Genomic DNA, 14622 nt, shown 5'->3' on the forward strand with positions numbered 1-14622 from the left:
AATAATATACTATTTGGCCTTTTGTGTCTGAATTATTTCACTTAGCATAATGTTTTTAAGGTCCATCCATATTGTAACATGTGTCAGAATTTCACTGCTTTTTGTGGTTGCATAGTGTTTTATTATGTCTATATACCACATTTTATTTATCCATTCTTCTGTTGGTAGACACTTGGGTTGCTTCCTGGCTATTGTGAATAATGCTGCTATGAACTTGGATGTATAGATATTTATTCAATTTTCTGCTTTCAGTTCCTCTCAGTATATCCTAGGAGGTATGAAGTGGTATATCATCATAGTTTTCATTTGCATTTCCCTAGTTACTAATGATATTGAGCATCTTTTCATGGTTTAATGGCCATTTGTGTATCTTTTTTTGAAAAATATCTATTCAAGTCCTTTGTACATTTTTAGGTTGGGTTGTTTTCTGTTGTTGTTGTTGAATTGTAGTAGTTATTTATGTATTCTGGACATTAATCCCTTGTCAGAGATATGATTTACAAATATTTTCTCCTGTTTTGTAGGTTGTCTTTTTACTTCGTTGATAGTGTCCTTTGATACACAAAACTTCCTAATTTGGATGAAGTCTAATTTATCATTTTTTTTAATTGCCTGTGCTTTTGGAGTCATATCCATGAAACTGTTGCCAAATCCTGTGTCATGAAGAGTTTTATCCAGTGTTTTTTTCTAAGAATTTTGTAGCTTTAGCTCTTAAGTTTAGGTCTTTGATCCATTTTGAGTTAATTTTTGTATACGATGTAAGTTAAGGGTTCAACTTCATTATTTTGCATGTGGATATCCAGTTTTCCAAGCACTTTTGTTGAAAAGATTGTCTTTTCCCCTTTTAACTTTGTAAAAAATCAATTGACCATATATGTGTGGGTTTATTTCTAGGCTTTCTATTCTATTCCATTGGTCTATATGTCTGTCCTTAGGCTAGTGCCACACTGCTTTGATGTCTGTAGTTTTGTAGTAAGTTTCAAAGTCGGAAAGTATGACTCTTCTATCTTTGTTCTTTTTCAAGATTATTTTGGCTGTTTGGGGCTCCTTGCAGTTCCACATGGATTTGAGAATCTGCTTTTCCATTTCTGTGGAAAGGTTGTTGGAATTTTGATAGGTATTGCATTGAATCTGTAGATCTCTTTGGGTAATATTGACATCTTAACAGCATTAAATCTTCTAATCCATGAACCGTAGGCTATGTTTTTGTTTAAGTCATCTTTAGTTTTTTTTGTTTTTTTTTTTTAGCAATGTTTTGTACTTTTAGCGTACAAGGCTTTTGTCTCTTCGATTTATTCCTAAGTATTGGATTCTTTTAGAGGCCATTGTAAAGGAATTATTTTCTTAATTTATTTTGGGTTGTTCATTGCTGGTGGATAGAAACACACCTGATTTTTGAACTTGTTCCCTGCAACTTTGCTGAGTCCTCCCCCAGCCTTTTCTTTACATATAATTGTAGCCATGAGGCATGCACATTTTTATTTCTGCTTTTATTACTTAACATTTTACATAGCATTTGCTCATGTAACCACCACTCTGTTGACCTACTAGACTGGCTTAATTTTCTGTTCTTAAAAATAAAGCCTTAAGGTGAACATCTTTGTACGTCATTAAACTGTATTTTCACTTTTTTCCTCATGATAGATTTGCAGGTGTGAGATTATTAGATCAAGGGGTCTGAACATTTCTAAACATTTTGCTGTGCATTGCCATATTATTTTCCGGAAGTGTTCTACCGTTTTACACAGGTGTCAGCAGATTACTTGGGTTTATAATTTTAAAGTATACTTAAAACTTCATAGAAAATAGTGTTTTAGTAGAAATGGTAACTTAGTAGAAATGATATTTTATTCTTGTTTTAATTTGTGGTTCTTTATTTCCTTAAGTGTTTTGAACAGTTGTGCTTTTGTATGTGTGAATTATGCCCGTGTAAAAATTTTGTCTGTTTGCCTCTTGCAATTTTAATTTTTTTTTAAATTTTCGGGAGTGTTTAATATTAGTAAAGGTATTGCTACTAACCCTTCTATCATATTTGCTACAAATAAGTCTTTGGCATTTGTCGTCTTTCCATTTTAGTTGCTTTTTTTTGACATGCAGAAGTTTCTAATTTTTATGTAGTCAAACTCTTTGATTGTTTTTCTTTGTGATTTCTTTATCTCTGAAAGCATTTAAAATTACTCTTGCATAAGCATTTATCAATGTTAACAGAAATCAAAATAGAAGATAAAAATGTGCCCACAATCTTCTCAGTGCATCAAATTAAAGTGTTTTCCCCCCAGGATCCCTGTCAGTCTTTCCTGCGTGTACATAATTTGAGGTAGTTGTTATCACAGTATTGACACTGTTCTGTGTTCTAGGCTTTTCTGTTTATTTTTCCACTAAATGTTATCATCTGACAGCATCCTTGATACATCATTCCTCCAGACTCCCTTTGTGTTTCTTCCTGCTTTTTAAACACTTTCTATTTCCTTCTGTCTGTTTTAGCCAGAGCCGTCTGTCTGGAGCCCACCAGGGACTCCATTGATCCTGCCTCCCTCCCTGTGAATGGGTTGAATGCCAGTCTCAAGGAATTTCTCTGCTACTGAGTGGACTTTGACTAGGTGTGTTTTCCATACTAGCTTTGTGGCTAACTGTGTGTGCTTGGGTGACTCCATCTCTCTCAGCTGCTATTTCTTCCTTTGTAAAAGGGGAGCTGAAAAGTTCAGTCTCATAGCGTTTAATATGAGGGAGCATTTCACATGTAGCCTGGCACACCATGTATGTGTAGGAATAATAGCTGTAACATGTGGAGAACCTGCTGTATACTTGGCACTGTCCTAGGGGTTTCACATACGTAGTTCGTGGAATCAGTCGATTCCTTATAGTTTCCTAAGAGGTAGGTTTTGTGTCTGGCTTGACTATTGAGAAAAGTGAGGCTTGATAAATGTTGGCTGTTTTGAATCTACTATTCCAAAGCTAAAATTTATTTATATTCTATTTGTTTATATATCTTTATATGGATTATAAATTCATATATATATGTATATATATATACATACACACATACACATATATATTTATCTGAAACTTTTTTTGTGTGCTAACGAACTTCAGCTTGCATACACAGTCAGCATGTCTAGGCCCAGCAAGCACCGCAACATACTGTAGCTGCCAGGGAAGTCTGGAGGAGGAGGAGACAGTGGGATGGCAGGGACAGAAGTCCTTGAATGAGCTCTGGGTCAGCTCCTGCCCGCACTACAGAGCTGTGCAGCTGCCGTCTCTGGCTGGAGCCCCTTGTACTCCTAGAACCCAGACACCAATCCAGTGGCTGCTAAACTCTACTCCCCAGGGCTCCATGGAGCTGGGTCTCCCTTGTACAGCCAGAAGCCAGGGTGCCCTAGTGTGCAGCATGTTCAGGGTGTTGGGAAGGCCAGCTTCTCTTGAGTCTGGGAAAGGGCCAGACACCTGGCCCAACACACTGTTATGTTCTATTACTATATATTGCCCAAAAGGGTTTGGATAAAGATAATTGAATTTCCAAAAGCTTTATAGGTAATCTCTGGAATTCCCCATGCATGTTCCTACGACTCTGTGTCCCTCTGAGCCTCAGGCTCAGGGCGTGGAAGCAGAGCCAGTGTACATGGCTGGGTCTTGGCTCCATCAGCTCTGCGGATGGAGCCTTCGTGCTAAGAATGGATTTTTCTCCTACCCATCTCTTTCTCCTATGGGAGAGGCCTGGACTCTGGACTCCTGCAGACCAGCCACTTACTCCTTGGCTCCCTGGGCAAGTCGTAGCTTCTCTGAATATGGTACCTGAGCCCCTGCCCATGGACTATTGAGATGGTATGGACACCACCAAGCCTGGTGCCTGGTACAGAGCAGGTCGCAGAGAAGTCTGAGTTCTTTTCCTGCCTTTCCCATTTTCTCTCCCCTGTTTCTTTTCTTCTTTTCTGTCTCTCTTCCTCAGTGTTATTTTTTCCTTTTCCTCTTTCCTTCCCTCTCCTCACTGTTCCTTCCTTTGTGAATTATTTTTACCTCCCTCGTTCCTTCTCCAAGCTCTCTTTTCTCCTGGGTATTGCCTTTCTCAAGGCAAAGACCTAAGCCCCGGTACTTCTGTGGGGGCAGTGTGTCATGTCTGAGCTACTCTAGAACTGATTGACAGGTGGGTCTCTGGCCCTCTTTGGAATCTCCTTACTGAACTGAAATCATCGTGTCACACTGACCTTTCGAGCAATGAGTGGCCCCTGAGATTGTTTAAGTTGCTCTTTAGGGAACTCCAGCCTCCTCAGAGTTACTTCTCTTGTCTTTAAAAGAGAAAAAAATCTGATTTTCTTCAAGGGTTTGCTCCCAACCAGGCCAGGGCAGTGGGGTGAGGTTTCAAAGGCCAGTTGAATTAAGCTCCTCCCAACTGAGGAGCTTCCCGTGCAGTTGGGCAGGAAAGCCTGAGTACCTGGACGGACGATGGCGAAGGTGAGCTAGGGAATTTGCTTTGTGTCGGAGTTAAAGGCCAGAGATGAAGTGGCTCCTCACAGTAGCAAAGGGATTCTGAGGAAGGCAAGTTTGCTTCTGGCTGGGGAGTCAGGAATGAGGACTAACTCTAGAAGGGCATGTGATGACTAAGCAGGGGTGAGGTTCAAAATATGGAGCACAGGCCAGGAGCTGGCCACTGGGAAGGGGTGCCGTCATCTGTGGCTGTTGTGCTGGTACAGATGGCTGGTGGTTGCAGCAGTTCCCAGGGCTCCTCGTGAGTTCCAGACAGCACTTTTACACATGTTAACCGATTCAGTCTGGGAGACAACCCTGTGATCTAGGTCATGCCATCTCCTGTTGAACAGGGGAATGGGGGCTGAGTGAGGTGAAATCACATAAACCAGCTGTGGAATGGAAATTAGTCCTAGGTTTCTAGCTGGAATCCTGCCTCGGGCTGCCATTGCCTGAGTGAGGTTTGCCTAGGAGAGGAGGGGAAGGAGGTGAGGGCAACAGTGTGAGCTTGAGTTTTAAAAATCCAGATACCCAGGGCTTTTGCTGAGATGAATCAGTGTGGGGAGACTGGAGCAGACCCCAGAGGGCCTTGTGTACCACCCTGGGCCAGCGCTTCATCCCAGGACAGTCACAGAGCCCTGAGAGTGGGGAGGGGAGAGGGCCAGCACCTCAGAGTGGTGCTGCTGGAAGGTTCTCACAGCTGTGGTCTGTGCACACACTTTGGAGAGCAGTTGGGAGGCCTGGGGTGAGAAGAGCCTGACCCAGAGTGGAACCCATTAAGAATGAAAATCAGCTGGATTGGAGCAAGATCCTAAGAGGAGAACCAATTAGATGCAGTGACTGATGAGAGACATTGGTGACCATGCAGTCAGAGAGGACTAATTCAGAGGCCAGGGCAATGCCATACCATATCAGAGGCCAGGAATTAGAGGCCAGGAGGCAGCCTGATGGCAGATGGCAGAGTAGAACTAGAGTGCTGGGAAAGGGGCTTGGCTGGGGTTGCGGTTTGGGAGTGGCCCACAAGGGTCTGTGGCCCCCATGGTCAGCATGCAGGGGAAGAGCTGGCCTCTCTGGCCACTCTTTGGGAAGGCCTGCAGTGGGCACATGAGTGATGAAGAAGGGCCTCTTGGGGACGTGAAGGATAGTCAAGGGCCATGGAAATAAAGGTATGGGGTTGTCAGGAGGGAAGGATGCCACTGCTGGACAGTCACCTGGTCAGATGCCACAGAGGAAAGCGAGTGCAAGGGAAGAGCACTGAGTTGACCACTGGGAGCTGCTCTTGACCTTCAGGAACTTCTTTCTCTGCCATGCTTCCCCGAACCCTGGCCCCTGTTCCTCTTAGTGTCACATAGAATTGGCACCCTGGTCTGGTGTCCCAGCCCCTCACCCCCATTGCTCTTGGGAGCCTTTGTGTATTCGTCATGCATGTTCCATGGACACTGGCGCAGAGGAAGTGCTTAGTAAATGTCCTGCACTTAAAAGGGAAGGAGACAGAAGTGACCTTGTAAGAAAATCAGCCATAAGCTCTGATGGGTAAACAGAAATGGGATTTGTTTTGAAATATGAGAAGAAGGAGAAATTGGATGTTGATTGAAAGTAGCAGGGTGGGGGTGTCAAGCAAGAGGGCTTTTGTCCCAAGAGGAGAGAAATCTGGTGCTGTAGGAGGCTCTGGATGTGAGTCCAGGGAAGAGCGTGGAGGGGCTGGGGAGCGGGGCCGGGGCTGGGGTGTCAGCATGGGTTCCTGGAAGGCCCGCATAGACCTGGCAGCAAGCTTGGGCTCTTCCCTTCAGGTGCCTCTTCTTGGGCTGGATCCTTCGCCTGGCTTCTGTTTGGGGCCACAGTGGGGGAATGTGAGGGGATGGCCTAGGGTCCGAGGAAGATGAAGGCAGTATTACTCAGAGTGAGGGACGTGCACCACATGTCACACGAGATCCACCTGGGACTGTGCTTGGATGTGGCAAAATTGCAATGAAAGTTAATCCTTCTTCAGTTATCTTTAAATCTCTTTTATTAAGTCAGAAAAATGTCTCAAATTGGTACTGTTGTGTCTTAAAGATTTCCCTAACTTTTTAACCAGGCTCAGTGCCTTCAGCAGGTAATAGTATCTAGCTAGAATTTAATAGCTCTATTTTGTTTTCTTTGTGTTTATTTTTGTAGCTACAGTAGTAGAAGATTTCTTGTCCCCTGAGATTGGACTGTGGTTGGTTAATCAAAAAAGTCCCTTGAAGCAGAGTATCATAAAAAATGACACATTCATGCCTTAAACATAATATTTTAACTTAAAACATATACATGCATATTTATTTAATAAAATCAACAATAAAAGCTGTTACAGAAGAAATACGACATTCGCAGCATTGTGCCTCCCTTTCCTCATCAGCACCAACACACTGGCAGCCGGGCCAGGCTGCTCTGGGGCTTCTTGGCTGCATGTGGATTTGAGTTCTGAATTCGGGCCTGACTCCACTTCTTCAGGCTGTGCTTTTGAAGAATGTTTGGTTTTTGTGTCATTTATAGTTTCAGTTTTCCATGCATGATCACTTACAATCTATATGTTATCTTTAATTCATTTGGTCTGAATACAGTTAAGTAAGCTATATTCTGTATGTTCTTCTTGGTCAGTATGTATGTATGTATTTTTGAGACAGAGTCTCACTTTGTTGCCCAGTCTGGATCTCAGTATAACCTTGAACTCCTGGGCTCAAGCAATCCTTCTGCTTCAGCCTCTTAAGAAGCTGGGACTACAGGCATGCGCTACCACATCTGGCTAATTTTTAACACTTGTTTTATAGATGGGTTCTCTCTGTGTTGCCCAGGCTGGTATAGAACTCCTGGCCTCAAGTGATCCTCCTGCCTCTGCCTCCCAAAGTGCTGGTATTACAGGTGTGAGCCACTATGTCTGGCCCAGAATTTATGTTTTCGAAAGCTCTAGAGTTTGCTGACTTGGCAATAAGGAAAAGTTGTAGCGTGCAGGCTCCAGTTGCATCACTGTGGGCAGCAACTGTGATCATTCTGGCTTTTTCTATCCAAGTGTGGTATACTTTTCTTTACATATGATTGTTTCTCTTGATCACATCTTCTAGGTTTTTGTAGTTTTCTCAGTGTTGTGGAGGTGCTCTACAGTAAGATTTCCCAGAGAAAGCCTCAGTGACTGGCTTTAATTCTGTTGTGAGTGTTTGAGCAGCAGTTTCCTTCTCTTTGCTCAGGTGCTCTCCAGAGGGTCTCCACAGCTTTGTTCCACCTGCCACTTGCTGGGATATGTTCTGCCCATCCCGTCTTTTCTTCCAGGATGAGCCCACTAACTAGAGCTCCAAGTCACCTTTCATCTATAAACCACTCCCGAATGCAGTGCACTACCCACAATTTCAGTGAAGCAAGTCTGAGTACAGAATTTTTCTGTTTTCACACAACCTCCTGCAGGTCTTTTATGGTTTTCTTATCCACACCTAATTTAACACCAGATTTTAAGGAGATTTGTCTATATCACACCTTTCCAGATCATTCAATTTAGTTTTCATAGAAACAGCTATTTTCACACTGTTGTTTCATGATACTAAATTAAATTATGTTGTTACAGTGAAACTTATAACGGGCATTACCAACTTTACAGCATAACCAGGTTCAGCATAAAGGTCAGGAGGCAAAAGTGCAGGAAGTACCCCTTGAGCATGGCCTGTGCGCATCAAGCTGTCTCCCCAGCATGGGGGCTTGGCATGCTAGGAGCCAGGAGCAGGTTTTGCAAAGGGAGTGCAGAGCATTGCCTCATGGATGTCCTTAAAGTGGCCAGTGGTGGGAGCGCTTCTACTCTACCTTTTATTTGTGGAATGTGGTGGTTTTCCATTTAGATAGTGACATGAAATTGCGTTTTAAAATAAATATATTTAAGTAAGAACATTAATTCTTTTAAGGAAAATAAATGAGCAAAGAATAGCTCGGGTGGCACACAAATTTGACAAAGCTTGTGAAGAGGATGTGGGACAATTGGTCTATGTGCAGGTCAACCCTGAGAGAGGAGGAGGAAGGGAGGGAGCAGAGCGACCTTGATGTTTTGTCATCCCCTCTTTGTGCCCAGGCTGGCACTGGGCTCAATCTTCTGGTTTTGTGTTTTGAAAGACCATTGATGCCATCTTCCAGGTCAGTGTCCCTGGGGAGGGGATGCTGGAGGTCGTTCTCGGGATCCCAGCACTGTAGGAAGGACAGGGTTCTGGAATAGGGCTTTTGGGACCAGAGTGCTGAGCTCTGGATTCCTCCTTGCTTCTGCCATTTGCTTCACCTGTGACCCTTTAGCAATCATTTGACCACTCTGTGCCTCAGTTTCCTCATCTCTAAAATGATAATATAATACCTGACATCATTGCTGTGAGGATTAAATGGAGTCATGTGAAAGCATCTAGCCAGGTGCTGTGTGCATGGTGGGTGCTTCACCAATTTTGGAGAATGAATGTATGACTCTGAATGTGGGAATGATGACAGAAGTTCTTCCTACCTCAGAGGGTTGTTAAGAATTCAATAAATTTATGTCTGCAATTTGAAAGTGATAGCAAACTGTCATAATATTGAGTACTATAATTATAGCTATCATATCATTTTTTTGTTGGTTTGAGAACTAAAATTACATATATTTAATGTATGTGATTAAGGGCAAGGGTTTTGTTAATCTGGCTGCAGGACTTAAATATATGTTCCCTGATCCTTGAAGATCAGCTACTTTCCAAATTCTCATATGGATTTGAGAAGAGACACACGCCCCTGCCTCTAACCTAGGCTGATGGAGGATTGTTCTCACGATAATCTCAGGTGGAAAGTAAACTCAGAGTTGGCTTTAAATCACAGCCCCACCACTCATTAGCCTGTGGCCTGGAACAAGCTACCAAAGCTGGCCAAACTTTTAGGACCCTCTTCTATGAAACAGGGGGAGGAAGAATAATACCCACCTTACAGGATTGTGATGAGGAGATGGGGACTGGAAAGCTTCTAGCACAATTGCTTGGTGCTTGGTAAAAGGTCCTGTCTCTTTCTGTCACTCCCACTGTGTTGCATGCTAGACTATATACAGAGAAGCACTTAGAGCAGGCCTCAGTGTCAGGAAGGTAAGAGTGGCTCTTCCTAGAGGAAACAAACCAGGACTAGAAGTGCTACAGAAATGTCTCCTGAAAATACATTGGGTATACAAACAGTTGGAAGTGGTTCAATATTGTATGGCTTACTTATTAAGGCAATACAAATTAAAATGAAGTATATATTAAAAATAATTTTTAAAAGACTATTTTGTTATATGTGCAGTGAAATAGGCATCTTAGATGTTCATTGTGGTAGTGGAAAAGGTAGCATACCTTCCAATCTATTTTCTCTGTAATTGAGATAGAATTCACATACCATGAAATTCATACTTTCAATGTGGAAAGAATTGTACAACCATCACCACTACCTAATTCCAGAACATTTTCATTACCCCAACAGGAAATTGTATTCATTAAGCCCTTTGCTCCTCATTCTCTGTGCCCCACCAGCCTGTGAACTACTAATTTACTTTCTGTTTTATGGACTTACCTATTCTGGTATTTCATATAAATGGAATTGCACAATATGCGACCTTTTGTGTCTGACTTCTTTCACCTAGCACAGTGTTTTTGTGGTTCATCCACATTGAAGTATGTATTGATGCTTCATGTCTTTTTATGTCTGAATAATATTCTGTTGTGTATATATACACACCATAGTTTGTGTATCCATTCATCTATTGATAGACATTTGAGATGTTTCTACTTTTTGGCTATTGTGAATAGTGCTACTCTGAACATGTATGGATATGTATTTCTTTGAGTATTTGTTTTCTGTTCTTTTTGGATATATATCTAGGAGTGGAATAGTTGGATCATGTGGTGATCCCATGTTTCCTTTCATTTTTGTAACATTTTTTACTGCATATGAAATTCTTGGTTGGTAGATTTTTTTATTTTTATTTTTAACTTTCACTTCTTTGAATATATTATCCTGATACCTTCTGGCCTCCATGATTTCTCCTGAGAAACCAGCTGCTAATCTTATTATGGATTCCTTGTACATGAGTTAAGTCACTTCTTTCTAGATGGCTTCAAGATTCTCTTTGTCTTTGGGCTTCAACAGTTAGATTGTAATGTGCCAGGTGTGGGTGTCTTTGAGTTTATGCTACTTAGAGTTTATTGAGATTCTTGTAAGTGTAGATTAATATTTTCCATGAAATTTGAGAAGTTTTTGGCTATTAAACATCACAGCTTCCCTCAGGCAGCTGTGATGTTAAACAATTGCTTCTGATTATTTTCAACAAACTCCCCCAGGGAAAAGGCTATTTGCACTGAGCAAGCTCCAAGGCAGATCAAATAAATATAGCATTGTGAGTAGGGCCTTCCAGGGAACCACCAGACTGGAAAATCATGATCATTCTCTGGAAGAAGGGCTTTGAAGCAACTCAAACCCATTCTGCCCCTTTCAGTGCCTGGCAGGCTACTGGTTTTCACCATGATTGGTTTTCAGGACTGCTGCAGAGTTAGCATAGGAAGAGGGCAAGTTAAAACATCAAAAACTCACTTGGTTTTACTGAGACTCTTCTTGAATAAACACTCCACAGATTGCTCAAGCCTTTGGTTAATTTCCAGAGTTCTGAACAAGTTGATTCTGATAATTTTTGCCAGTGTTCTTTGCTTCCATGGAAGAGGGCTTTTCAGATGTCCTTGCTCTATCATTTTGCTGATCTTTTAGTATGTATTCACTCTTAGATGTGTACGCCATGAATTCATCCCAAATCCAAGGCAAAAAAAAAAAAATCATTCATGCCCACTGACATGTTTATCACAGTGTAATTTATAATAGTGAAAAATTTGAAATATCACAAATAAGTAATGGAGGAAAGCATGTACAAGCATGTAAATTCTGGGTCGTACCATTATCCAGGTGTCAACAATGAAAGAACGGACCCAGGTGGGGAGAAGTGTGACAATGAGACTGAGAGCCCTGGCTTCAGACTCAGATGGGCTGGGTTCAAATGTGGCTCTAAGGTTTATAGCCAACAACTTGGAGCAAATCAATTAGACTCCCTGAGCCTCATTTTCTCATCTATAAGATGACAACAACTCCATCATGTGTTGTAGATGCTTTCATTTAAACCTCACATTATAGGCTTGGCTCAGCCATGTAAGTTGTTATTGTTGTTGCTCTCATTCAACAGAAAGTTCTTTGTGATATAATGGTAAATAAATTAGCAGGATATGAAATTGTATGCATACTATAACCAAAATCTGAAAAAAAAGAATCCTTTGGCAAAGCATGGGAAAACCATGGTTGGAAGAAAATACACCAAATGATGGGATTATGGGTTATTTATTTTCTGTTTCCCTCTTTTTTTTTTTCCCTAACAGTGTTCCTTTTTTTAAATGGGAAAGACAAATGTCCACACAGAATAAGTATGTCGTCTTAAAGATGCGGAGGCTTTCCCAGTAGAGTTTAGGCAAGAATGCTTCACATTAGAAACTGAGATTGTAGAGATGTGCTTCCAGGTACATCTGCAGAGACTTTTTGGTCAGTATTATTTCTTGCATCTCTTCAGAAGGCTGGGATGTATTTATTGGTCTTCTTCAAGGAGGTCTTTTATTCAGAAGCCTAGGGGCCAGGATCACTGCTGCCTCCTTAGGGAGAGCTCTGAAAGTGGAGGTTAATATCTAAGAGAGCCCTTTAAAATTCTGATGTCCAATGCAGGGACATTTCCCCCAGAGGGGGAAATTTGGGGCCTCCATTGCATCATGTGCCACATGCTAGTACAGTGGTGCTGTCTTCTAGGCTTGGTTGATGGGGGGAGAGAAGAGGATGCTCACTGCACTTGGTACTGTGCCAGGTGCTTCATGGACGTGCTTTGTGTCCATGTTGCTGATCTCTGTAACTGTGATGGGACTTATTTTCCATTTCAGGTTCCGAGGTGCACCGATTATACCCGTGGCAGCCAAGCCGGGGGGACCAGAGGCCCCTGAAACTGAAGCTCCACAGGGCATTCCAGAGCTCATTGAGGTACTGTCATCTTGAATCCAGGTTGCCCTTTAGCCCCAGCGCTGTTCAGGCCAGCCCTTTTGTGTCTCTCTCTCCCCTGGGAAAGAAAGAGAGGCAGCCCTAGCAAGAGGACTCAGTTGGTTCCATTAACCTCCCTGCTAACATGTTAGCACAACTCCCCCACCTCCCTCAAAAAGGTAAACCCAAACTAGGGCTCCTAAGGTTCACTGAAGCCCATGACTTACCCTCCAGCCAGAAACTCTGCAGAGCTCGTCACACCTTGCTGTGCCTCACTTTCTCCTTTCTCTTGTCATACCTCCACTCAGACAAAGCAGCTCCTACCCGTCTGGAACCCTGGGACCGTGACATCCATTCCAGTCCTTCAGACTGTATCAGCTCCTCTAGTACCCCACCTGGGCTGGGAGCCAGTGAGGCAGGGGTGAAAGACATGAGCCAAACAGCTGGGGCAGTGCAGCTTCCGTCCTGGGCACCTCCACCAAAGATGGGAGGCTTATCTTCGGAAGCTGTGGGGCTGAGGCCCAGGTTGTTCTTCCTAACTTGTGCTGGTAGTCAGGGAGGGAGCCCAGTCATCCATCAGGAAGGGTGTGTGTGGGTGCTGATGGTGCTGGTACTAAGGAAGGTAGCAGTGAGAAGGGGCCACAGAGTTCCTCCACAGAGTGCTCAGGACAGTTCAGCGGGGTGGAGTAGCAACGTGCATGGCTCTGGGGCTGAACTGTGGTTCAGATGTTAGCTCCACCACCACTCTCTCTGACCTCAGGCAAATGATCTACTCTTTCTTGCCTCAGTTCCTTCACTTGGAAGGTAATAGCACATACCTCGTGGAGTTGTGAGGTTAAATGAGTTAATGTGTATAATGTGCTCGGTACAGTGCCATGTCAGTGCTTACTATTACAGTGATGTTGATGTTTACAGGCCAGACACTGTACTAAGTTCTTTACATACAGTATCATTGACATTCACAAAAACTCAGGGAAGCTGAAATTATTTATCCCCATATACCAACGAAGAGTCTGAGATTCAAAGATGTTAAATAACTTGACACATGTCTTGCAGCAAGTTACACGGTGGAGCTGGGATACAGACCCAGGTTGATCGTTGGGGTCAGCTTCACGGCCCCCCTGCACCTGGCTCCGCAGAGCCAAGATGAGGTGTGACCACGTACATGCACTGCCACCATTTCTGTGATTCACACGTGCTGATCTTGTCAGCTTAGCAAAACAAATGTTTTCTGGGTGAGGCTTTTGTTACTTTTTCATCAGGCTCCTGAGAGCACTTGTCTGGGAGCCTGGGATAGTTGTTTTTGTTAAAGCAAAATCCTCAAAAATGCTGCTATGAAAGATGTTTGTCTATTCCTTTAAGAAGCCTCTACATAAATCTCAGACCAAGCCTGTTTTGTTTGAATCTCTAGTGTTTTTCCAAAAGAATTGTTATCACAAGACTAAGACTTTGGAACATTCACCACTGAATACTTTTTTGACAGCCTGTTCCCTTAAGAAGTGAAAAAGTAGCAAACACAAGGAATCCTGGTCTTTGTTTTCATTTGTTTATTGGTGATGAGCCCTGACAGCATCTCCTGGCACACAGGTGGCATGAGGAGAATCAGCTGGTGAAGCTGAGGCGTGTGGAGTCCGCAGAGAAGGAAGGACCCTGGGAACAACCCTTTCCTCCTCCCTCTCCCCACGTCCCCTTGTTTCTTCTTCTTTCACTTGTCATTCTCTCAGGCATGATGCCAGCTACTGGAGATACCTGGCCCTCATAGCCCTATGGGGGAGACAATAAAGAGATGATCACAGGAGAGTGTTAGCTGTGGTGATGGGGGCAGGGGAAACGTGGCCATACAGAAAAGCCTGTCCAGAGGAGGTATTGCTGCAGTACAGGCGAGGCTGAGCCAGCTGGTAAAACTCTAGGCCTGCCGGCAGCTGGGTTCTTGCATACGTCGGGGAGTGGTGGAAGATGAGGCCTAAAAAGTACCTAGGGGCTAGATGATGAGGAGTTTTAAATTCTGAAGGCATCAGGAGGCTGGGGAAATGCATGAGGCCAGGGAGCAATGCGACAGGGTGTCCTTTAGTAGCTACTCTGCTGCAGCGTGGAGGGCCTGGCAGGACAGACCATTGTAGCAGTCCC

The 14622-nt window shown here is 43.2% G+C and overlaps 1 protein-coding gene across 4 annotated transcripts in view; it reads left to right on the top strand.

The window, feature by feature from the left end:
• EEFSEC (eukaryotic elongation factor, selenocysteine-tRNA specific) overlaps nucleotides 1-14622 on the top strand; it is a 265744-nt gene that overhangs the window by 97519 nt on the left and 153603 nt on the right. For all 4 annotated transcript variants that reach the window (XM_055259113.2, XM_063630221.1, XM_055259114.2 and 1 more), the window contains exon 3: nucleotides 12402-12498. In XM_055259113.2, coding sequence (XP_055115088.1) covers nucleotides 12402-12498 — 97 coding nt within the window. The remainder of the gene's footprint in view (nucleotides 1-12401; nucleotides 12499-14622) is intronic.

The sequence above is a fragment of the Symphalangus syndactylus genome, chromosome 21, assembly GCF_028878055.3.
Source record: "Symphalangus syndactylus isolate Jambi chromosome 21, NHGRI_mSymSyn1-v2.1_pri, whole genome shotgun sequence".
Classification (NCBI taxonomy): Eukaryota; Metazoa; Chordata; class Mammalia; order Primates; family Hylobatidae; genus Symphalangus; species Symphalangus syndactylus.